Raw genomic sequence first — 23624 nt, forward strand, 5'->3', positions numbered from 1 at the left:
TCCAACTGGACAAAGCCCTGAGCAACCTGGTCTGAATTCAGTGTTGACCTTGCTCTGAGCAAGAAGCAGACCTAGAGACTGCCTGAGGTCCCTTCCCACCTAAATGATTCTAAGATCAAACAGTCAAGGAAGGGGAAGAAAGATGCTACAGAAAACCCAAACTAAGTCATCTGATTTGATGAGTAACAATCTTACCAAACAGATAATTAAAAAGTTAGACTTATTTGAATTTTTCTTTCAATAAATGTGGTGCAAGAACAGACATAGTATGTGACTAATATGACACCAGGTGAAACTATACCTGAAAGCGTCGGAACTTTATTCCCCCGGCCCATTACAAGATGTCCCAGATTGTACAATACAAAGTTTTTCCCAAGGTAGTTCCTTATTATGCAACTGCTTCCTCCTCTTCAGTTCTGAGGTAGAGATACATATATTTCCAATTTGCATTTTTAAAAAACAGATACGTTAAAAAAAAACCACCATGATCCAGACATAAGGACAATGTGCAAGAATACAAAGTCAGTTTTTCCACTACCAATTGCTCAGACAAATTGGAAATCAGGTCAAGACCTTTAAAATTGGTCCATTAACTCCACAAAGAAATCTTGAAAGTATCAGAGCTGACATCATGGTGGGCCATCATCTAAGGCAACACTTCTAGAAGGAAAATCCTCTGTTCCAGAAGCAGGGCTGTCAGGCAGAGGAACAGAGGCATCCATTTCCAAGCTGTGCTCCTTCTCCACATCACAATTCATGTCAGAATTTCCTCTGTCGCTCACCTCTCCCTCTGACTCTTCAGTCAATTTGTCCTGGGCCTGAGCCGACTCCTCAGAATCTTCCTTTTCATGCAGAAAGCTACAAATCATATTAGGCCTGCTGTAGGAGAAATCTCTGTCCTTGATCTGTAACCACTCCACACCATCTGACACAAAGAAGAAAAATAGATATTAGTGACAAAAGCAGGTAGAGTTAACAGCAAATTTTTCTTAAGTTCACTGTTCCTTAAGGCTGAGCCAGACCAAAATTTAAAGAAAAGAAGCACTTAAGCTGGAAAGCAGTCTTTCAAGAATTAAGTCCAATACTAATTTTTGTGCTCAGGCATCAAATGGCTCACCATGGGGTTGACACTATTCATTTTCCTTGAAAAATAGGGCTAGGAGTCACAGAAAGATATTTGATTAGGAAAGATCAGTTTAAAATGGCAGAGAAACTTCCCTGTTGATAGATTAACAACAATATGCATAGGCCAAATCAACTCTACTCTATATTACACAGCAACAGGTTTCTATTTGCTGTCATTCAAGAAAAAAAGATACTGGAGTCACTGTTTGTGGTTCCCTGAAGTCAATAGCTCAGTGCCTAAAGAGCAGTCACAAGGGAGATAAAAATGTTAAGGATCTATTAGGAAAGTAATGAAAAGCAGTAACATCATTATCCTGAGATATAAAACATGCTATACTCATGTCACGAGTACTGTGTCCTGCTCAACCCATGCAGTAAAACTAGAAAAGAGAAGTTAGCTCTACATGGGAAAAGACAACCCCTCCCCCCACAAAAAAATCAAATCAATCAAGAACCCCTGACTTTTTTTCCATATGATAGAACTGTGATTTGAAAGCTAACTGCCATAAAAAGTGATGGAAGTCAAAAGTATAAACAGATTCAAAAAGTGAATGGACAAATGAAGAGGATAGAGCCTTTATGGACTATAGACATAGTTGTCCAGATGAAAACTCTTGCTCAGAATATTCATGAACTGCTGACTGCTGAACACTGGAAGGATATCCAAACAAAAGAATCACTTATGTATATGCCTTCCTCCTTATACCTTTCCCTGCAAGCATCTACTACTGGCCATAGTCAGAAACACAATACAGGGTTAAAATACCTTCGGTCTGATCCAGTATGACAGTTCTATTGTATTTAGGTGTCAGACACTATCCTGGAAAACTCTCAAAATAACTTATGTATCATTCAAAATGCTGAGAAGATGCAGTGAAAAGAATACAATATTTGTTCACCTAAATCTTAGTACATCTGGTAATGGGATAGGGAATGACATCAGAGATACTGTAAGAATTTGTGCCATCTCCTGAACTCAAGCATATCAAGCTCTTAGAACATGTATCCAACAGACTCCAAATGGAACTGGAATTCCCCTGTCCATTTAAACAGATCTTTAGGAGGTACATATTGTCAAGTCACCAGATGCTCTGGTTACTCCGTACGCACAGTATTAAGTTTCTGTCAAGTGACAGAAAAACTGTTTTTGAGCAAGTATCATTGCTCCCTGGAAAAAGAATTGGCCTTTATATTAAGCAGCCCATTTTCTAGTCTATTACACTTTAAAATTAATATTTTTTGTTATACTATCTAATCTAGTCTAATACTTAATTATACGGAGAGGAAAAATGGTGCATGGTATTGATAAGATGCTGACTTGCGATTACAGTTCTAGATGACATTTCACATTTTATCTTATATGAGCAAATTCCATCTGAGTACACCCTCGTTTAATGTAAAATGGCTACATATTCTTAAAATATGAAGCAGTACCACTGACTTGAGAGAAAGAAGCAACCAAAAGCAATAGGACATTGATAAAAGAATATTACTGTATGTAGTGGGATACTTTGTATCTGAATATGGAAAAGTACTGACTTCTATTTAAAGAAATACCATGGAAATAAAGCAAATGTACAAGCACTGAGTTCTGCCTACAGAACAAAAATCAAAATATATGGTCTGACAGGTATATCTTTGCAAGTAAGTTAAACTCAATTACAGTTACCTTTAATTCAGTAAGAACAATTCAGTTATAGTATATAAAACGTGGAACTTCTTACCAAGGATATTACAGATTTTAAACAATTACATAGACTCAAAAAGCCATTAGGCAAATTAATGGAAGTAAAAATCAATGAAGAACAATTACACACAAAGATATCACCTCTAACTTCAGAACCGGTCCCAAAACTTTTAGACGACAGAAAAATAAACCAGGGAGTATCAGTATATGTTTGTCCTGTTCTTACACTCTTCTGTAGGCACCTCCTGCTAGCCACTTTCAGCTACCAGGCACTGCCAGGCCACTAGCAGGCAGGAGGAAGCTCTAGACTGGATCTGAGATGCCTTTTTGCTTGCTTGTTTGTTTTTTTAGGTGTACATTTGTTCCCCAAAGAAGACAGTTCACCTTCTAATTTTCTGCACACTCTTGACTCACACACTTGAACACTCCTAGCATAATCTATCAATGGATTATGTTCCCATGCATATCAATGTCTCTATGTAAGAAGGGAGGCACTAACCGACATTCTCTTCGCCTTCCTTCTTCTCTGTCAAAAGTGTCCGTGTCATATTCAATTTCTTCATTGTATGACACTTGTATTTCAACTGTAGCTTTTGGTTGCCTTCTGCATCTACAATGAAGAAAGGAGGAAAAAACAATTCCCAAAGTCTAATCATTATAGTGAATTCCAACACCAACTGAAACAAGATGATAATTGATTTTGAACCTCACAGGCTACCACAACAAACAGGAGATCAAATTATGTTAATTACCATGTTCTGCATTTTCTTCAAAAACCAGACAGGTTCCCAAGGTATCTATGGAAAACAAAGTAAGAGAGTCTTAGAGACTAATTTCTATCAGATATAGGTACTGCATTCACTGGGTACTTATGGGAATATTCGAATTTCTGGTCCTTTCTGAAGAGCCAGCATTTGGTAGCTACCTTACCAACTCAGAAACAGGATTATCAGGGTCATTGTCTGCAAGTCCCTACAAGGAAGTATTCCAGATCATTTTCTTCCCAATTTTACCACCACAAGGCAAATGGGAGAGCTATAGAATGCAGAATATGTCAATCCTGCTTACACAGGTCACAGTAATGCCCTGGAGTAAGCACTTACTATGTCCCACATTTTTCCCTCAGAAATACCAGCTGGTACAGCCCAGAGCCAGCTTTCAGGCATCCTTGCCAGTAAGTAATGTGGACAGACGGCTAATTTAGCACTGAACCCAGACTGGTGCTGCTCTACATGGTGTTACACAAACATTGCCTGAAGTTCAGCATTTCAAAGCCCAGAGTTCTCCAATTGCAGTGAAATTAACTAATGTTAAGAAAGTTATTTTGGTCATGTGAAAAAGGAGAGATAACATCCATGTCATTTTTCCTACCTTCATATTCTCCAGCAAAGACATATCTGTCCACTTGTAAAATGGGCCTCTCTGTCTCTATTCCCTACAAAAGGGGAGACAAAATTGCACATATGTCAGGTCTCTATCAGTCAAGGCAAGCTTCTTGATATTGGACCAGAGAAGATAGATACAACAGAATCCAGATTAAATCATCATACATCAATTCCTTGAAAAGATGAGTACAGTGAAGGGAAAAAAAAAAAGGCCCCAAAATGCAACATAAGTTAACAACAGCAAAGTAAGTATTCCATCACACTGTTAATGAAAAATAAAAAGTTTCTTTTGGTACTAGAGAAAAATAAGCTATTCCAGATTGTAAAATTTTCCTCAAACTGTCAGCTTCATATGAAGTAAACGACATTTCTAAAACAAGATTTATACAAGCAGATGAAAGTTTTGCGAAGGCTATGATTTTACAGGTAGCCAGCAGACCCCTGAAAGAAGAGGAACGGAAACAATCAAATTAATACTTTTATTACATTTTAGGAACATTACTAAGTATCTTTAGTCATTACAATTGACACTGAGGTCTTTTGAACATCTGGAGAAAAAGAAAAGTTTTCTTTGTTTTTATGGGAGGCTTGGTTAAGCAGTGGTAGCAGCTGTTAGAAAGGGATTAGCGAATCTTACTGTAGAATCACTACTGTAAAACTGAAAACAAAATTATTTTCATGATGATTTTTCAGTCATCATTACACACGTTACTTTAAGTATAATAAGTTTAAAGAGCGCGCCTACTGATACTGTTCCACTACTACAACAAAACCAGCAATGCTGAACTGGTATAGATAAGTTCTAGTATGAAGAGAAAGGAGGAAGAAGGGAAAAAAAAAAAATCAGTATACAGAGGACCGAAGAAGTTTAGATCAAACTGCAACCAGCTCTTATTGCCTCTAAAAAAAAAATAGTTGTAATAGTAATAGTTCTAATAGTTGTAAATCAACAAACAAAAAGTATATCTATTTGCATGAAAAAAGAAGTTATTTTTTAAGCTCCACCTAATACAAGTTCCATAAACTGAGAGACTTTTGGAAAAGACAGAGGGTAGGAGAAGTCCAGCAAAAAGCATTACAGAATCCACTCCAGTGTCAGAAGCTTCTCTCATTACTGTGCACCTGCATTGTGAAAGTGTTGGAAATTGCTGTTATTTAGGTTTTTTTTAAACAGGGAGTGGGGCAACATGGCAGCATTTCTATCAGCTCATTCCCTTTCTCTGCAGTAGGGCCTCATGAGTTCTGCTGGCACTGAGCCCTTTCAAATATACAGGTCATGTTCTCATTATATATTTTAATATAAACATATCTAAAAACTACATTTTGCTAAAAATGTATGTCTGAACAGAATATATTAAGGTAAAATGTCTTTAAATAGTATATTATAAACATCAACATTATTCAGGTTATGAACATAAGCATATGCTAAAAGTTTTCAAGATGAGGGACTATGTGATAAATCTAAACACCCAAAGAGCATTACACAGTTTACAACAAATTTGTGCAATTTTCACTAGTATTTTTAACAAATAGAAGCATTTTTAAGATCAGTAAGATTTAAGCCTTGGGATTCTCTTTCTGCTGTGGAAGTTGAGAGTATCAGTAGCATTAAGCTAATACGTAGAACATGATTTTTTTACTACAGGAAATTCACAAAAATCCCAAAATTTTAGAAGTATGCAGAAGTAAGGTTTTTAATATTCAAAACTGTTTATTTCTTTGGTTAAATTGGCATTGCACTTTGGACTATGCAGAAATGAAGACCATCTTCCCCTTCTATGACCAGCATCACAGAACATTTGATAAGCAAAGTAACACAAGACAGAATCTTTTACTGGGGTTTTAACAACAGTTTTCCATGACGCAAGACGAAAAATCTCAAGGGCTGGTTAGCGTGGAGGAGAGCAGGCATATTTGGGTATGAATAGGATGTAGTATAAATACCTAGAAGTTTTTCTAGCAACATTACAACAGAATCCCAAGGCACAAAATTTAAAAGAATCATATTAACACTATTCAAAAATATGCAACAGTTCAATTACTGCAGAATCATCTGCATAACACATTTCAAGTGACTTGGGTTACACTCAGGAAACAAACTGCCTTAAAAAAGCATCATGTCTCTCCAATTGAGATTTTCGGAACTGACTTTACTACCTCATATACATTCTGATTAATGGCATACTCAGAGACACTCTCCTCCATCTTTGTAGCTGACAGCCTATCAAACGTCCAATTTCACAAAGTATTTGCATATTGATTATACTTGTACTCTCTACACAGCTCTCAATCTGAGTTTTTTTTTTTTTTGACTAGCAAATAGATTTGTCCCATACAAAGAAACTAACTAAACAACTCAAAATAAAAGGCACAGGATAGCTAAGCCTGATTCTTGCAATAACTTTGTAGCGAAGCAAACAACGTAATGTCCAAAAGTGTTTACAAAATGCTTAAGACCAGATTTATATCCACAACATTGCAGCTTGCCAGGCAGTATCTGCAAAAAAACATAGTAAATACAGAAAAATTTAAAAAGATATGGGCTTTGTCTGCCAGCAGTGTCCAACTTACTTCAAGAAATGGACTTACCAAATTTGAATTTTAAAAAATTGTTAAATTTAACATTTTTAAATTAGGAGCTTAATATCAGAGATAATAATGGTTCTAGCTTACAGACAATTTTTTTTTGCATACATTTGCCTAATACTATATTCAGAGACCACATGCCATTTCTGACATAGCCCAATAATCTGCAGCCAGTTTATTGCCAAGACAGGCACATAATTCCATACCAGAGATTTGATCTAAATTTCATCAACTTCAAGGAATTTGGAAACAGCTCCTAAAATTCTTCCTTGTTCACATGTATACTGACTTACCCCTTTCCTATTGTGCTGTAATCACTCACCAAAATCTTGCATTTGTTTTCACATTTTTCTAAGAAGTCTGAATCAATAATTCCTGATAGTTCCACCATGACCAGCTGCTCCTACAAAATAAGTTTACAACATATATCTGTGATTTATGTATTTGAGCTAATGGGGGGGTGGGGGGTGGAGGGGGAAGCATTCAAAAAGCCAGATCTTCAAAATACTCCCAAAATAAGTCAGACTCCCAAATCTGACTTACTCTATATTTTGACTACAGAAGATGACAGTGATGATACCTGCAATACCCAGAGAAATGTAGTGGTCCACTACTTCATCAAACAGCTGTTTCACACCTGAATTTCATGGCCTTTTCTTCTTAGCTACAAGGGAGTTTATTTTGCACCCCTGAAGAACTAGGGCCAGTATGGGTATATGATTTATGAATTACATCAGTTACATATTTCAAAACATATTTTCCAAAGCTTTAACATTTACCTACATAAGATACCATAGCAAGAAAGTAAGTTTAGCAAAATGTTATTTTTAATGGTTACTTTTAACTGTTTACAACACATTGCCTTGAAGTCAATTCCTTTCTGTAACTCTTCATTTTGGGCAAGGAAAGCACATACACACCGATGCTTGAAAACCTTTTTTTCCCAAAAACATGAAAAGTTTTCAAAGATCACCATCTAAGTAACCATGAAAATACACAACATAATATTATAAGTGTAACAGCCAGATTCATCACGTAAGGGCTAGCAAAACGTTATCTGTGTTTTTGGATGTTGCAGGGGTAGCACACAACTGAAATTGGACGCATGCTTTCTGACAGCACTACTTTCCAACAGCCTTTAAGTGAAACACCCGTGACGACCCGACTTCCGAATCATGATCCCTGAGGAGGTGGAAAAACCCAGCGGCCAGGAGGGCACTCGAGGCTCAGGGAGACGCTTGCTCTGTGCGCAACTCCAGCACCAGACCCGGGGGTCCCTGTGCCTGGCTCCCCTCATGCGCCCGGCCCGTCTCGCCGGCCCTTCTCCAAGCTGCGGGCAAAGGGAAGAAACGCGAGCCCCGCAGCGCGGCCCGGCGGGGGAGCGGGGCCGCGGCCACCGCCCACGCGCGGGACACGCCCCGAGAAGGGCAGGACCGGCCATGCCGCGTCCCTTCGCCTAACGCTGCCCCAGGGGAGGGGAGGGGGCGGCCCGGGGGCGCCTACGGGTGTCGGTGTCGGTGTCGGCGCCGACTAACCTCCACCTCTTCTTCCTCTTCTTCTTCCTCTGTTCTCTCGCCCTCCTCCATCGCCTCTACCGCCGCCATGTCTTCAGTAAACTCCGTTTCCCCCCCTGGCCTCAGCGCACACCACGTGAGCCCAGCACCGCCACCTTAGAGGGCGGCCGATGCCCCCTCTCTCCCTCCCTTCCTCCCTCCCTCCAGCGGGGCCGGGAAACGGCTCCAACGGCCGCGGCGGGGAGGGCGGGGCCGAGCCGAGCCGAGCCGGCCCCGCCTCTCCGCCAGCAGACGGCGGGAGCCTGCGCGACCGTTAACGGTCCGACATGAGCAAGGACCCGGGGCGGGGGGAGGGAAGGTCGGGGCGCCGCGGCGGGTGGCGGTGTGCGGGGCCCTGGGGAAGGGGGTGAAGCTCGGCTATGGAGGAGCCCGGGGCCGGGGTGCGGGGGGCGAGGTGCAGGACTGCGAGAGCGGGCGGGCAGCGGCAGGGTTTTGGCGGGCGAGGGGGCGGAAAGGAGGAGCGGCGACATGGAGGAGCCCCCCTCCGGGCGGGAAGCGCCTCCCAGAGTCTGAAATGGGCGTCGCGTCCCTGTGCCTGCCCGCTCCTCGCCACCCGTGTGGCCCGGCTGTGCTCACCGCCTTGGCGACGGTCGTGCTTTCCGCCTCGGAGGCTTTCCGCAGGCGCAGCGCTTTCCCAGCGTGCAGTCATGCCCCGTTGCTCAGTCTTCGTTTTCCAGGTTGAACAAGGCAAATAACCCTTCTAAACAGCAACCTTTTTCTCCCTCTTCATCCTCGTAGTCTTTTTCTACACTCGTTCCAGTCATGTCCCTTCTTGTGTGCTAACCTTGCATGCACCCTTGCAGGCTAAGTCTTGCAGAATCCTTCTTCAGTGGCAGGAGCAGTTCCGCATTTTAACTGAAAATGTTTTGCTTTGGGCATGGTTAGAATGTATTTGCTTTCTTCCTGACCTTTGCCTGATATCTCCTGGTTATCTTGTCAGGTTCATGTGCATGCCTTTTTTATTTCCATCAGATAAGGGTTTCTGAGAAAACGTGATAATTTATTTCTTTATAAGTACAGGATCTTGCTGTCTATAATCCTCAATTTCATACTGGTTCTAGTAATGTAATCCTCCCTTTTTTTTCCCCCCTATATACTATCCTTATTGCTGTTTCTGATTTTGTGCCAAAAGTGTCTTCCTACTCTTTGTGTCAAAATCATTAATTAAAATGATAAATAAAAACTTGTCCCAAAGAAATTCACTGTAGATTTTCTTCCAGTCTCTACTTAACCTCCATCTTATATAAGATAAACATAAATGTCTGCGTGCACCGTATCAGGTGTTTAACAGTGTCCATATAAGTGTGATCTACATTGCTGCTTTTCTTAGAAAAATCACTGATCTTAAGCATTTCAAGTTAGTTTAGCAAAATCTTTCTTTGGTAAGCCAGGCTTTATTTCATTTTTCATTAAGGATTGTGGTTTTAGTTATTCTTTCCTTAGAACTTGCATGCTACTGTGGTAAGAACAGCCAGCCTATAAAATTGGATTGGCTCTAAGTAGAGAAAAAAGGTTCTGGGCACTTTAGCTTTTAGCAGAAAAAAGGGAAATTGCAAAGGCTTGAATTTTGACTACAGAGGGTGATAAATGTGGAACAGATGTTTGACATTTTCCAAGTGTTTGTCAGATAATTTAAAATAATAGTTTGTGTCATTCACTTAGTGTAGGCTGCTGTATTTAAGGATTTTAGAAAATAACAGAAATAGGTTTTTGAATTTCTGATTTCATGTTCTGCCCCTAGAAGGAGATAGATAAATTTAAGAAATGAGGCTTAATTTAGAGAGCTTGTTCAAAATTTTTTCATACAGGTTTTTAATGAGCTTCTAACTTTTAATGAACTTAAAACTTTTAAAGCTGTATGTAAATGCTGGTAACTAGCTAGTTGATCTTACGCTATTTAATCTGAGTACATGTGTAGTAAAGCCAGCCTTTTAATAACTCTTAACTCCTGGTTTGTATTCATTAAATGATTGTACTTAGCAATTACATTTTTGCACTGGATATTCCTGTATTTAGATAAAATTTATGCAACCCTAAATAAAATTCTGCCTGAATAAAGTATAATAAAGTCTCTGTTCTGAATATATATTTAAAAATTAATTGTCATAATTAGCAGCACTTCTGTAACATTAATTCTATCATTCTCTTTTTATGGATGGAGAACTGAGGATGGGCGGTTAAGTGACTTGCCTAAGCCTACGGAAAACTTGTGAGAACACTTAAATGTGTGCCAGATCAGCCTGTGTAGTTCATAGATTGGCATGAACTGTTGATGAAGGAGCCAGTACATTTGTTTCCTTTTATACCAGCCTAAGTGTCAGATAATATCTGGGGTCATCTCAGTCTTCTAGACATCATGAGTCAGAGCGTGCTCTTGTATGACTGCAAATTTTTGGTGCATGAGTGCAAATGTATTATCAAAGAGACTCAAGCTCATCAGGTTAGGCTTGCTGTGGACATTAATGGTTTGCATCGGTCTGTCATATCTTGGGAGGGTATTTCAACAACTAAGCTGTTACAGAGTTAGATAAAAATGATGCTGTAGGGATCCTCAGAGTCTGCCAAGGAGATTGAATTGCCTGATGAGATAAATATGGAAATACATCCTTTGAGGATCCAGGTTTTGGATTTCTGAGACCTCAGCCTCAGCTAACAGCCCTGTCAGTACTTGAACAGGTTTATGTGCTCATGCTGCCAGAGACAAGTGTTTAGGTGGTAATTAGGGCAGTTCGAGGATGTCAGTGACAGCCAGATGGCGAATTTAAAATAAATGACAGTGCTTGAGATCTACATATGCAATATGTATGCACTAGCTTCAGTGGGTGTACTTGCAGTTTAAGCATGTTCATGTATATTTTAGATTGGGCCCTGTGGTTTGCAAATTTTTGTTGGGTTAAGTGAGTTTGTAGATTAAAGACTTGGACTACCTGTTTTAGCAAATAAACATTTTTTTTTAGCAAATAAACATTTAGCAATTAAGTTATATTACAGGAAATCAGATAAAGTTCACTAAAACATGTAATGAATGAATTCGGACTTTCTACTTTGTCTCATTATTTCATTTTCTTTTGATTTTTATCTTCATGCTTCAAATTCCTTCTCAATCCTCTTGCAGAAGGCAATCACCCTTTCTGCAATGCTGGCACTAGGCTGTCTATGCAAAAAGTTAAATGTTTTGTAAAAACACAGGATAAGATAGAGTCTTTGTTGAGGTTTTTTGAATGTTGTCTGTCTGTTTAGACTGTGAGAGCCTCTGGTCTAAAACCTCTTGTATTATGAAGTGAAAAACACAGAATTTGGGGTTTAAAAATGAGATGATAAAAATCTATGTATGTGTATATATAGTCTTATCCATCTATAGTGCTTGCTGAATTAATTGCCTCAGGAAAAGTGTTGTAGTCTAGGCTTATTTTAAACTGGGAGTATAACTAAAATTTATGACATGACAAAACCTGATTACCTCTGAATATCAGAAGGAAGTCCTCAGTAAAATGTTACCTCGTGAGATGGCTAAATGTAATAACACAATGTTCTGAGCTGTACTGAGACACAGAAGAAAGCTTGTAAGAGACTGGTCCTAGACCTGGGATAAGAGGTCAGGGTTACAAAAGGTAAATCAGCCCCAGGACAGAAGTAATTTGCTGATAGTGTTACAGAGGATAATTTGCATTTCCCTAAAGCTGCATTGCTGAGCCTCTTCAGTTAGGAATTTGCAGGTCAAACCAGTTCATAGGTGTCACCAAAAGAAACTGCTGGATTCCTTTGCGTCTGTGCCTTTGTCTCTTCAAAAAGCTCCTTTAAGATCATATAAGGAAATCCTAGCAACCCTATTAGAAAAGCACGGCTAGAGAAAAATAGGAGAAAGTAAAGGGGGTGCTTTATTTCTACAGTGCTTATGCTGTTCACTAAGGCTATGGAGTGAGGTGCAGGACAGTAGGAGGGAGGGAAAAAATTAAGTTTGGGAGACTTTTCTGTTCCGCTAGTTCTTAGTCTACACGGTCTCACTCCAGTTGTTTTGGAATCAGCATAGTAAGAGCATTGGTAGCAGGAGGCATAAGAGGGCTCGGGAGAGAGAGTCAGGCACACATGATTCTACACTAGTTTGCTGGATCTTCCCTTTACTCCTAACAGCTGGAATCAGATCCAGCATAGTAGGTGTTCGTAGAAGGGGTTGGATGTTCGCTGAGTACTCTGCTCAGTTGTCTGGCAGCTCTGCCAAATCTCATGGAGCCAAACTGGCTCTGTGCTGGCCTTAGGTGTGTGGGGGTGCTTGTTGTTACCAGGGATCTGCCTTCCCGCTCTCTGCCAGTCTACAGACTCTTGGAGTGAGGGCTGTCATGGTGGGAGGAAGGAAAACTGAGAAGCAGCATATGAGAGTGTCTTACCACCCCTTGCATCTCAGCTGTGAGAGGGGAATTGAGCTGGGAAGGGCAAGGGAATCAGAGGTAAAGAAGAGGAAAGGGTGTGGGCTTCTTATGAGGAAGGGGGACCCCTTCCTTATATGCACATAGAGGGCAAATAGCACTACTTCTGCCATACTACCAGGGCGTGCTGTCCTGTATGAGAGAAGGGGAGAAGCAGCACAGGGGAGTAGTCCCCATCTTCTCTCCTACTTGCTGGGCTCAGGTAGCGGAAGGTAGGAGTAAAGAGCAGGAGAAACTCTTTGGAGAAATTTTCCTGCTCTCCTTTTTCAAAATGTTGTCACAGATGCCAGAGAGCCTGTGTACATCCTAGCCTCCTCTGACAAGAGTTTTCGCTTCTAGACAGAGATTATTAACTTGTTCCCTGGTTAGCCTCTTAAAAGCTTATTTGAAGATCCCTGCTACGTACCGGTTCAGCAGCTGAGATAGTGGATTTCACTGACTGCTGTTCTGTTCTTTGCTGTAATGGACTAGATGGGTTTGATGAGCTAAAGCTGGTACGTTCAGAATTGGTGAGGGTCTTCCTTCGGATTCAGCTGTTTCAGGTGAAGATACTGCTGCTGCCAGCTGCTGCCATTGCTGGACAACAGGAAGTCATGGCTCCTGGAGTTCTAAGTAATGAGTTTGAGTTCTGTGTACCCTATGTTAGGCAAAATCTGATAGTTTATCTCAAACCACCATTTAAATTGTTTAAGCCAAGTGATGGCCTGTTAGTTGGCTAACTTTGTCTTGTTGCCTTTTCCTCATGGGAAATAGGTAACAGCTGTTAAAGCAATGAACACTGCCTCCTGTACACAGCTGGCTCAGAGCTTGCAACTCCTCCTTTATTTCAATGAGAAATCATGTCTTCTGCCGGTATCACCATGTCTTGGAGTGTATAAGGGGAAGAGCAATGGGAGCATCCTAGAGGAACTTGGTGCTGTATCCACGTGTGAGAGGAATGCGTCTTTGCATCTGTGAGTAATGGGGGAAGGAGGAGAAGCGGCATGGTGGAGCTCAGAGCTGCTGCAGTGTCCTGCATGGAGTCCTAAAACTGAGTCCCTCCCTGTAAAACTCAGTAGGCAATGATCTTTTGAAACAGGTCATAACAAATAGCAAATAAATGATGTTTACCTGTGATCCAGCTGGATCAAAGAGGATGTCTATCTGTAGACTTGACTTGCTGATGAAATGTTAATGTTTGGAATCTTTTACATGACCTTAGATTATTTGGCATCAGTTTGAGATACAGAGACATAAATTCTTGTGCCTGTTGGGCTGAGAGCAGATGAATGTCCTTGGCTTCAAAGGCCAGTGGGAATAATCAGCATTTTTCAGGGCCAAGCTCTTATTTAATCTGTATTCATGCTTAAAATACATGCTTAAAACAAGCTAATATAAAATGTACTTTGAATACTTTTTTTTCTTTTTTACATACAATAATGTAAAAACAGAAGGTTATATGTTTCTTATTTACTTACTCATTTTGATCAATGCTCCCTAGGTTTATTTTTTATTAAAATGAAATATTTTTATTGAATTGTGTTTTGTTTTCCTTGTACATGAACACCGCTTTGCTTGTTAGTGAAGTGTTGTTAAAAGCATATCTTACACACCTCCAGAGCTGCCAAAGTGGTTTCTGAGGCAAGAAACAAAAAATACTTATTAGTCAATCTGCATGAGAAACATCAGACTCTTAATTCATCAGGCTTTTACAGAGGTGTAACTTGGCAGCAATTTGGAATTCCTGGTAGTTCAATGCTTTTGTAGATAGGCCCACTGATCTACAGAAAGTGTTTCTAGCCCAGTATGAAAAGTAAGAATTGTATTAGTGAAGCCTGAGGGTAAATGCTATATGAATTTATTTTTCTTGCTGTGATATTATTACAAGGTATTAAAATGTTGCTTTTTAAATTTTAGTTCGTGCTATGTGGGTGAAATCATAAACATTCTGTATCTTCAAAGGATAGCACAGGATTGACAAAATTTAAGTAGGAAATAGTGAAAAGTAATCTGAACAAATAAAGTCCAATTAAATAGCATACAGAAGGATGGACCGGGTCAGTTATTTATGTGTGCATCTATATAACTGCTAAAAATCTATTCTCCGTAAACACCAAAAAACCAAATCCAGAATAGGAGAATAAGAATATCTGTTTTTAAACCAGGACAGTGCTGTACTGTGCATCTTAGACATTTGATTCAAGGAGGGTAACCAATGAAACACTGTAATGCCAGTGTGTAAATTATGTAGGAAAGGTGAAAACAGACTTTTGCACTGATAAAAGATACTGATTCAAATCAGATTTAAAAACTAACTTTATTAACAAGTAATACACAATTTCTGTGGAGTGAAATTCCATTCCTAAATAGGAAAAGCATATTACTAGGATTGTAGTACCTGGATGGTGTCAATGACTCCTGCTAAGGAAAATCGGACAGAAGCAGAAAACAAAAAAGGAAAGATTGACTACCTACTCCTGAGTATACTAGGTCATGTTGATTGGAATCACGAGACAATTAGGACACAATTCTCAGTGCCATAAATCCATAAATTTTAAGCTTCTTAGAGTGACTAGTGAAGGAACATGCAAGATAGAAGCTAACTCTGGACTTGGTCCTTGATCACCATTGCGCATGATATGCTTCAAAGGGTAATTATGGAAGAGCTGTTCTGAAATAGTGACCAAAATGTACTTGCAGTTGATATTCTTGCAGGAGCTAAAATCCACTCTAATAGTATTTAAACAAACAAACAAAAAACTGCACCAAAATGAAGCTCTGTATGCATTACAGAGTGCTGCAGACCATGGCTCTTTGCCTCTTGGCTCATGGAAACTAAGCTGTCAAGAAATAAGGTTTTTTTAGGGATTAACTGATGGTTAAAAGGTAGGAAACAAAGGGTAGGAATAAATGGTCAGTATTCAAAATGAAGAGAGGTCATTAATGGAATTCCATAGGAATTTGTAGTGTTAAACATATTCCTAAATTACTTGTAAAAATGTGTTGGTAAGTGAGGTATGAAAGCTGGATGATTATACTGTGTTTTCAGACTCATAAAAATGCAAGTCTGTTGTGAAGATTTGTACATGAATGATTGGGTGATAAAATGGCAGGTGAATTTCAGCCATCCTCTGGCTAAGGAAGTCCTGAACCAAAGACTGCTGGAAACTGAGGATTTACAAGGTGAAATATCATTGTATGCCTGCCCTATTCTTGTGCTCTTCCCAGCTGTTCGCTACTGGTTGATTTAGGGGAGAAGAGTACTGGCCAGGTGGACCTTTGATCTAGTTCAGTGTGTGGCTCTTCTGGGTTCTTAAAATTTTGGTTCAGAATGACAAACCAAATAGGTAGCAGGTAGAAGACCTGTTGGATTCGTTTCCAAAGTACACAAAGGCAAAAATGTACATGGACTCAGTGGAAGACTGGACAAGTTCTTGAAGGAGAGATCCAGTGGGGATTATTAAATTGACAAATCGTATCAGGCTCAGGACATCAACTGAACTGAGAACAGTTGGGAGTACACCATATACATTTGCGCTCTTCCCTAGGTGTCCACTTCTGGCCACTCTTGGGGACAGAATGCTGTAGCTAAACCTGTACGATGAATCAGTGTATCTATTCCTAAATTCTGTTAAATAGCTTCATTTTTCATTCCTGCTATTTAACTCAGCTCTCTCTTGTACAGAAACAGAGGAATATAACAGAGTAGATAAATCACAGCAGATGACAGGATGAGAGGTGGAAATTCCTCAGAAGATCCCACTGTCAGTTAACATACCGTGACATCTGGAATGCTTACAATTACTGCTTTTTACTTATTAAGGCATCAGTACCTGAGAAAGGCTGTTATTGAGCTCTTTAGGAATTCTGTGTAGGAAGACTGAGAAAAGTACTGTTGTGAATAACTCCTAGGCTGTGAAAGCTATTGGAAAAGCAGTTTTTAGGAGTTATGGTGGTCTGATCTGATGCAAGCCCAATGCGCTGAACCGCTAACAGCATACCTGGCCACTGTTTTCAAGAGAATGGGTGGGCAGTGAATGGGGAAGAAGGGCCTGAATCTGTAGTAAACCAGACTTATTTTCACTGCTTGTGGAATACTGTTTAGAAAAGTCAAGCAAAAAGCTGAAGCAAGGAAGTTGTCGTAGTTGACCATATTCTTTCAGTAGTTGTTACTTTTCTGATTCACTTAATTATTAGATAGATAAGACATTTGGGAAGCAACTAGTGCAATATGATAATTTTTACCATGACAACTGGATCTTTTAAAATATTTTCCGTGTGTTAAATGTTTTAAGAACAGAGTAATGCTGTAGATGTGACAATGGAAATGACATGGTCACATGTAGTAGATGGTAATGCAGAAGCTTCTACAGAGTATTAGATACCTATCTCAGGAGAAGATGTACATTTTTATATGCATTTTTAATAATAATGAAAAAAGTGTAAAGCAAGTTAATCGATCTGTTCAGTTTTTTTAAGCTGGTTCATAGACATGCTCCAGTACCACACTGTTGTGGCTGTGTTGACATGAACACTAGCACTACCATATTGTATAAGATTTTGTTGCTTCGTTTCCAAAAGGGTTTGTATTATGTAACTAAAGTGCAATTATCTGGAGAACCACTTCTTAAAAATAGCTTTTGTTGCAGCACACAATGCCTGGGGTCACTTGAAGGTATATCTACATGGATGGGTGCAGACAGTGATGTGTTCACTCTGCCTGTGCCCTGAACCAGCCAGCTGGGAGCCAGCACCAGCGTAGCAGCTGTGTAGCCATGATTCGTGTGTTGCTGAGCCTGAATTAATAAGGCTGGCTGAGAGGCAGGATATGTTAGCTTGGGCTCAGAACTGTGCTAATGTGGCCCCATGATTTCTGGAAAGAAGCCGGTCTTGCATCCAGCTGGCTCAAAGCATGAATAGAGCAAAGACGTGACTGTCTGCATCCATTTGTGAGCTAGTCAGAAATGCAGGTCAGGAGATGAAGTTTGAGAGAATTTCTCTGTATTTCCGTAGAGATTTTTGTCTTTATTAAAAAAAAAAAAAAAAGTCAAAGCTGAATTACCAGCTTCATTCCCTCATTTAGTTAGCATTAAGCTCATGGTATTTTTAATATTTCAGAATTTACATTTTTGATTTCTAAATGATACCAGAACAGATTCTGTTTTGAAGAGTAATTTTGAAGATTTCTTTTCCTAGAAATCCAGATGAATAATCTTTTTAAAAAACAAAGGTTTACTAGCGTTAAGACTTAAAGGCCCTACCTTCCTCTATTACTTATATTTGCAGGGAAGCATAGCTGCTTTTTCACAGTCCATGCAGTTGAGAGAGGGGGATAAAATTGTCAGCTCGGATTCCAAATTAGACCTAGGCAGCTCTGGAGGGAGCTATTAGCTGTCTGAAAATATCTCAGCAGTGCTTACTGCTGATTTGATTTTTCCTTGCTGCAGAGATTTGCTCTGAGAACAGAAGACTTTATACCTTCTTTTACTGATTTCTGAATGGTGGATAGACTTCATATACTTTGTACAGTTCTGTAACAAAAATTTAGACTATTGAAGTGTGGTGGCCTTGGCCTTTTTAGCTGTTATTTGCTCCCTAGGAGATTCTGAAGGCATGTTGTTTATGCTTAGGATCATCTTTACAGTCAGTAGCAACAGAGATAGTATTATATCCCCTACATGTAATTAATTCAGGAGTTTCTTTTCCTACTTCAGTTCTCAGATTCTGAATGTTTTTCTAGCAAAAATCTGGAGGTTTGATACTGAGTTTTGTTTGCATTTCTGTGTATAAATAATGCCTTGTACAATGTGCCCAGCTTTTCAACAAGATCATTGTGTTGTTCAGATTCTGCAAACTCTGTCTTCCAACTTAGTGATTTACTTTTTTTTTTTTCTCTCCACAGAAATGAAAATGCTTGGATATGTATCTGACTTAGAAGTAAAAATGCGTGTCAGTGTAATATGAATAAATCTTTTCTCAGGATGAGATGTGGAGGGAAATGTGTACAGGGAGCATTTAAAACTGGTTCAGCCACTGTGGGATGTTTCTAAAGTACACTGTCAGATTTGGTTTTGGTCTTTGGCACTTTATTTTTATGTAGGAATAGGAAAAAAAAAACCTGTTACTTTTTCAAAGAAATAAAATAAGAGTTGCAGATGCAATCTTTTAACAAGATTTTTTAAAATAAGCATTGTTTAAATTTATAGGCATGTGTTGTGGTTGGACTAGCTTCCCAGTCAGTGAGCTTCTAATACCTTATTTTGTAACTAATCTTATAATTTTTTTATTGTAGCTCTTGCATTCTGAGCAGTTTATACTGAACAAAATATTGTTCCTTGAATGTTGTGACTGATGCTAAAGTACATTCACCTGAACATGCATTACATGAGATATTAAAAATGAGATTGGTGTTACATACTGCTCTATCTGGCAGGGCCTTTGCACTGTAATTGAGCAACAGAATTATAGGAAGATGAGAAAAGATAGATGCCCTTTAAGTTTAAACTGCCAGATCTGTTTTTGATCAGATATTACTGCTTTGACCTCCCCCAAGGATTGAACATGACATTCCAAATGTCAGACCTGAACATCGTAGCATTTAGGTCTATCATTATCTATCGTGGGCTCAGGATGCCCCTGAAAAGAAGTAAGAGATTTCTTGTCGTCTGTTTAACAAATAGAAATTTATGTTGCAGACTATAGGACAGACTTTTAAAGGTATATAGATACATAAGTCCTGATGAAAAAAACACCAGATACCAATTCTAAGATACCCAAATATTTCATTTATGAGGGAGCAGATTTTTAAAAGTGACTGGAGCAAAAACCATGTCATTCTATCTTTGAATGATGATTACATAATATAATGCACTACCACTACACATATATGTATGTAAGCATACTCTATCGCTTAAAAGCAGAAAAGTTTTTCCCACTGTAGGAGCTACAGAGTAGCATCTTAGACGTGCTCTCCCTCATATTCAGTGTGTTAATACACATCATGATGTGTAAGTGGCACCATCTCAGTTTCTTTAAGCTCAGCCAGCCATCAGTGTTCTGGCACCCACAAAATGCAAGGCAAAGCATTACAAGCATTACAAATACCCTTCTGTCATCTTCATTTTGGGAGCAATCCAGATGCAAAGATTCTGCTGGTATCAGTCCAGCTTGGGACTGGTCTGGGCAAGGGATTGTGTGTTTGGCAAGAGCTGCAGAATGGCCAGTTCTGGCGTTTCTAGCAAGAACAGCGGTCACTGCCAACATCTCTTGTTACTTCAGTTTCTCTAATCAGCTCAGACTTAGCAGGCAGCAGCCCTGCATTTGTGACTAGAAGCAACAAATAATTTTCTCTCTGGCCTTCCTCTATGCTGTTTTAATCAGCCTTTCTTCCCATATTAGCAGATACTTCTGGTCACTGTGTGCATGTTAAATGATTTCGTTGGCTTTTCTGCCGCTCTGGAATTCCCCAACTGCATCCTTTTATAGGGACTGTTTTCAAGAGTTGTAGAAACTATAGGAAAAAATCCTAGTGCAGCACTGAGGCAAGAGAAGCTATGATGAGTATTTTCTACTGCTGGAGGATGGTGAATTTCCCTGGAATTACAAACTCTACATCTTCAGGATGGTGACTTCAGTCAGTGTCATTTTGGCTATTCAAAGGAGGGAGATCAGTTCAGAGCTCTTGACCTCTAGGACACGTATGTCTAACCTTATGTAACCTTAAGATTGTCTAATTCAAAAGAATCCTCAATACACTGGCGAGTCAGGATCATTCATTACTTATGCAGGATCATGTCATTCAACCTCTGCATGTTGCCATATTTTCTAACATCTCAGTTGCCACTTATGTAAACTGAAGTGGAATACCCTTGCTTCCATACTGAATAACTGGTTCATAAGATCATAAAAACAGTAAGGACTTCAGCTCCTGCAGGCAGTTTTACTGACTCACTGGAAGTGCAAGTTTCAAGATGAGCACCCACATGTCACATCTCATGCCTGTTCAGCCCTTAAAGAGTTTCATCAGACAGTTGTCTGTCTCTGGGGTGGTTGCAGATGATGTCAGATTTAATTGTATTTCAGGATGCTTATCCACTCAGTAAAATCCTACGTGTCTGTCTTGGATTGTATGGCAGCTTGAAGTAGTTCTTCATGCTGTGTTGTTCCTCAGAAGCATGCCTGAACTCAGTGTGCTCTTCAAGGCGTGATGCATGTCATATTACATGGCACAAGTAACCATTCCTCAGATCCCAATAGGATGTGAGGATCCTCCCTATGGAGGTGAGAGGCATGATCTTGCATTTGCAAAGGCATAGCTTTCCATTCTCTCTTGCCATCCCAGGGTGCATAAAAATGTATCCTCCTGCAGAACAGGTGCATTAAGAAATCTAATTGTTTGGGATATATGGGTTCCTGGAATAACAGAGACTTCGCATTGTTGTCTTAAAGCTCAGGCTCTACTGCTAGTGTTGGGACAATTTGGTTACACTTGCAGATAGAGTGATCGAAATAATCTAAAGTGCCTTCTAAGTCTTGAACAATCTTGAATACTAAAGATTCTAAAATAATGTGTGAAGAAGTGTTACAAAAATGGTATTTTAGAATTATTTATATTTTGTTTGTTATAGTTTGCATATTTATGTATAAATATATATAGGCATGTATTTATTTTATATCTAAAATATATATTACATGTGGAATAGAGATTTTGCTTCTTGAGTCACCAGCCTGTAAAATGAAAAAAAAGAATATCTTGATAGATTCAGTATGAACTGACCACCTGTTTTTATAATCATCTATTTTTTGTGGTTTTATTCTGCTTTTCCCCAAATTTGTCAAAGTCCTCAGGGATTTGTACACAACATTGCACATTTAAAAAGAATATACAGAGACCTGCTTCTCTAAACACAGAAGAAATCAAGCAGGAGACTTACTTTACTCAGAGCTTCCCCTCTTTCTCAGGCAGCGCTCAGCCCAACAGTTTTATCATTATACTTTTCTCTCAGGGTCGTGTTACCAGCTGTTCTGCGGTTATGGCTGGCTCTCTGTTCCTTCTGTATATATTTCTGTGTTCTTCTCCATGACATACAGGCACATAAATACACACAAGATCATACCAAGCAACACTCTCCATTTACACCCTTCTGCTTTCTGAACAGTGTTTCCATGTTTATTTTAGACTATACATAGGTTTCAACAAACTTTAACCAAATGTGTAATAATATATTTTGGGTTAAAAATAATACTAGCATGTTTCTCTAGCGTACAAAGTTTATTTGTATTGTATGAGATGAAGTACTCTCCTGCGTGCCTTTGCTTGACTGAGATCTGTAAGATCAGGAAACAAATGTGATCCATAGGTCAGCTTTTGTGCTGAAATCCTATAGTCAAGCTTTATTAATGCAAGAAACAGAGAAGTGCCTCAGTGAGATGGCAATTGTCCAAGTTGAGTAAGAATAACCAGGATTGCAGTTCTTTAAAAAGGGGTTAGACAGGACACTTTTATGAAAGCTGGTTTAGACATGCGATTTTTATGTGTCTTTGTAATATCTGCTCTATTAAAAATAAAAATCAATAGGCAGTTTTTAACTGCTTTTTCCTGTAGCTGATTCATTTCTTACCTACTGCATGACACAGTAACATGAGGAGCTGAAGAGATAATCATTGGTTGGTAACTTCTTGTCTGCTGAGCCCTTCTGGGTGGTCTGCATAGTTTAAATATTTTAGGAATGAAGTACTCAAGAGACTGCGATTTCAAGAGAGCAGGTAATCAGAGAACATATCTTCCGGTTATGTAGTGGCACGTAAAATGGAAGAGTTGAAAGGCACAAATATAAATTGTTCAGCTTTTCCATGTCATGGTACTTAACAACATAATACAGCTGCAAATATATAACTTTTTCCAAAGTTTAAAACTAGAACATTAAAAATTATGATTGCCTGCCTTAAAACAGTGAAATACAGCTGAACAAATTAAATCCTAACATTAAAAACAGTATTAATCATACAAGAGTACTGAAAATTGTAACTGTGGCTGTTTGCTTGTCAATTGTGCATCACTCCTACTTGATTTTAACTAGGCAGTTTCCTGCTCAGTCTCCAGCAGTTGTAGGTACTGGAGCTGCAGCACTTACAGCCTGAAGCCTCTGTAGTTTTGCCTTGTTCTTTCTTAGGTATGCCAGCTTTCACTACAGTGCACTGGGTAAAAATGTACTTTCTGTAACAAGAATGAGGTTTTTTTTTCTGTTTTCTTTTTCTTTTTTCATAGTTTTAAACGTATACTGCAAATAGTTGGGGAAATCAGATAGGCTGGGTCTTTATTGAAATAAGCAACCCTACTAGAGTCTTTTTGTTTTAGAGCTTAGGATTTTTTTCTCTAAATAAGATTTGAGAATTAGAGACTATAGAATGTTAGCTCTTCAAATAAGAAAACACAACTTCTGCAGTATCTGAATACATCCGGAAAATACCTGTCTCCAAGAACCCTTAAAATTGGCATATTTGGGCTATGATGGGGATGGTTTGGACAGAGCATCATATCTATCACCTGTGCCAATAATGTGTTTTTAGATGATATGTGGCATATAAAGAACAAAAACCTAGAAGTCTAATCAAATGAACGTAAAATGAATACTCTTTATGACATGTGGTCTGCAGAATATTCTAACAGTATTAGGAATATTTTAATAACTGACTAGAAACACTTGCATCCTTCCCTCTCCTCCCACATAATGCAGCAGTACTATCTTGGCTTTTGAGTGGCAGCATGAAATACAACCAGGAGAAAGAGAGAGGCATCTTGAGCACAGAGAAGGCAGAGTGAGTTTGGAGGAGGGTACCCTTGCAGTATAGCCCTCAAGGGCTA

General features: G+C 39.2%; 1 protein-coding gene across 3 annotated transcripts; it reads right to left on the reverse strand.

The window, feature by feature from the left end:
- Positions 1 to 298: 298 nt before the first annotated feature.
- GTF3C6 (general transcription factor IIIC subunit 6) lies at positions 299 to 9271 on the reverse strand. 3 transcript variants are annotated; one of them, XM_067293852.1, is made up of 6 exons: positions 8934 to 9271; positions 7106 to 7186; positions 4184 to 4247; positions 3565 to 3609; positions 3312 to 3422; positions 299 to 925 (listed from the first exon to the last, which is right to left on the reverse strand). In XM_067293852.1, the coding sequence occupies exons 2-6, from the start codon at positions 7172 to 7174 to the stop codon at positions 630 to 632; spliced, it is 585 nt and encodes a 194-aa protein (XP_067149953.1). In that variant the 5' UTR covers positions 7175 to 7186; positions 8934 to 9271; the 3' UTR covers positions 299 to 629. The 3 variants fall into 3 exon arrangements, with proteins under 3 accessions (XP_067149953.1, XP_067149952.1, XP_067149954.1); XM_067293851.1 differs by lacking the exon at positions 8934 to 9271 and adding an exon at positions 8319 to 8471; XM_067293853.1 differs by lacking the exons at positions 7106 to 7186; positions 8934 to 9271 and adding an exon at positions 8319 to 8472.
- Positions 9272 to 23624: the final 14353 nt, after the last annotated feature.

Source organism: Apteryx mantelli, chromosome 3, assembly GCF_036417845.1.
Source record: "Apteryx mantelli isolate bAptMan1 chromosome 3, bAptMan1.hap1, whole genome shotgun sequence".
Classification (NCBI taxonomy): Eukaryota; Metazoa; Chordata; class Aves; order Apterygiformes; family Apterygidae; genus Apteryx; species Apteryx mantelli.

Coding starts and splice junctions, on each gene's coding strand:
- GTF3C6 (XM_067293851.1), bottom strand. CDS start 8,387: ATGGCGGCGGTAGAGGCGATGGAGGAGGGCGAGAGAACAGAGGAAGAA. Junction 7,187..8,318: donor AAGAGGAAGAAGAGGTGGAG/GTTAGTCGGCGC, acceptor CTTATTTTGTAG/GAGCAGCTGGTCATGGTGGA. Junction 3,610..4,183: donor CTTTGCTGGAGAATATGAAG/GTAGGAAAAATG, acceptor TGTTTTCCATAG/ATACCTTGGGAACCTGTCTG.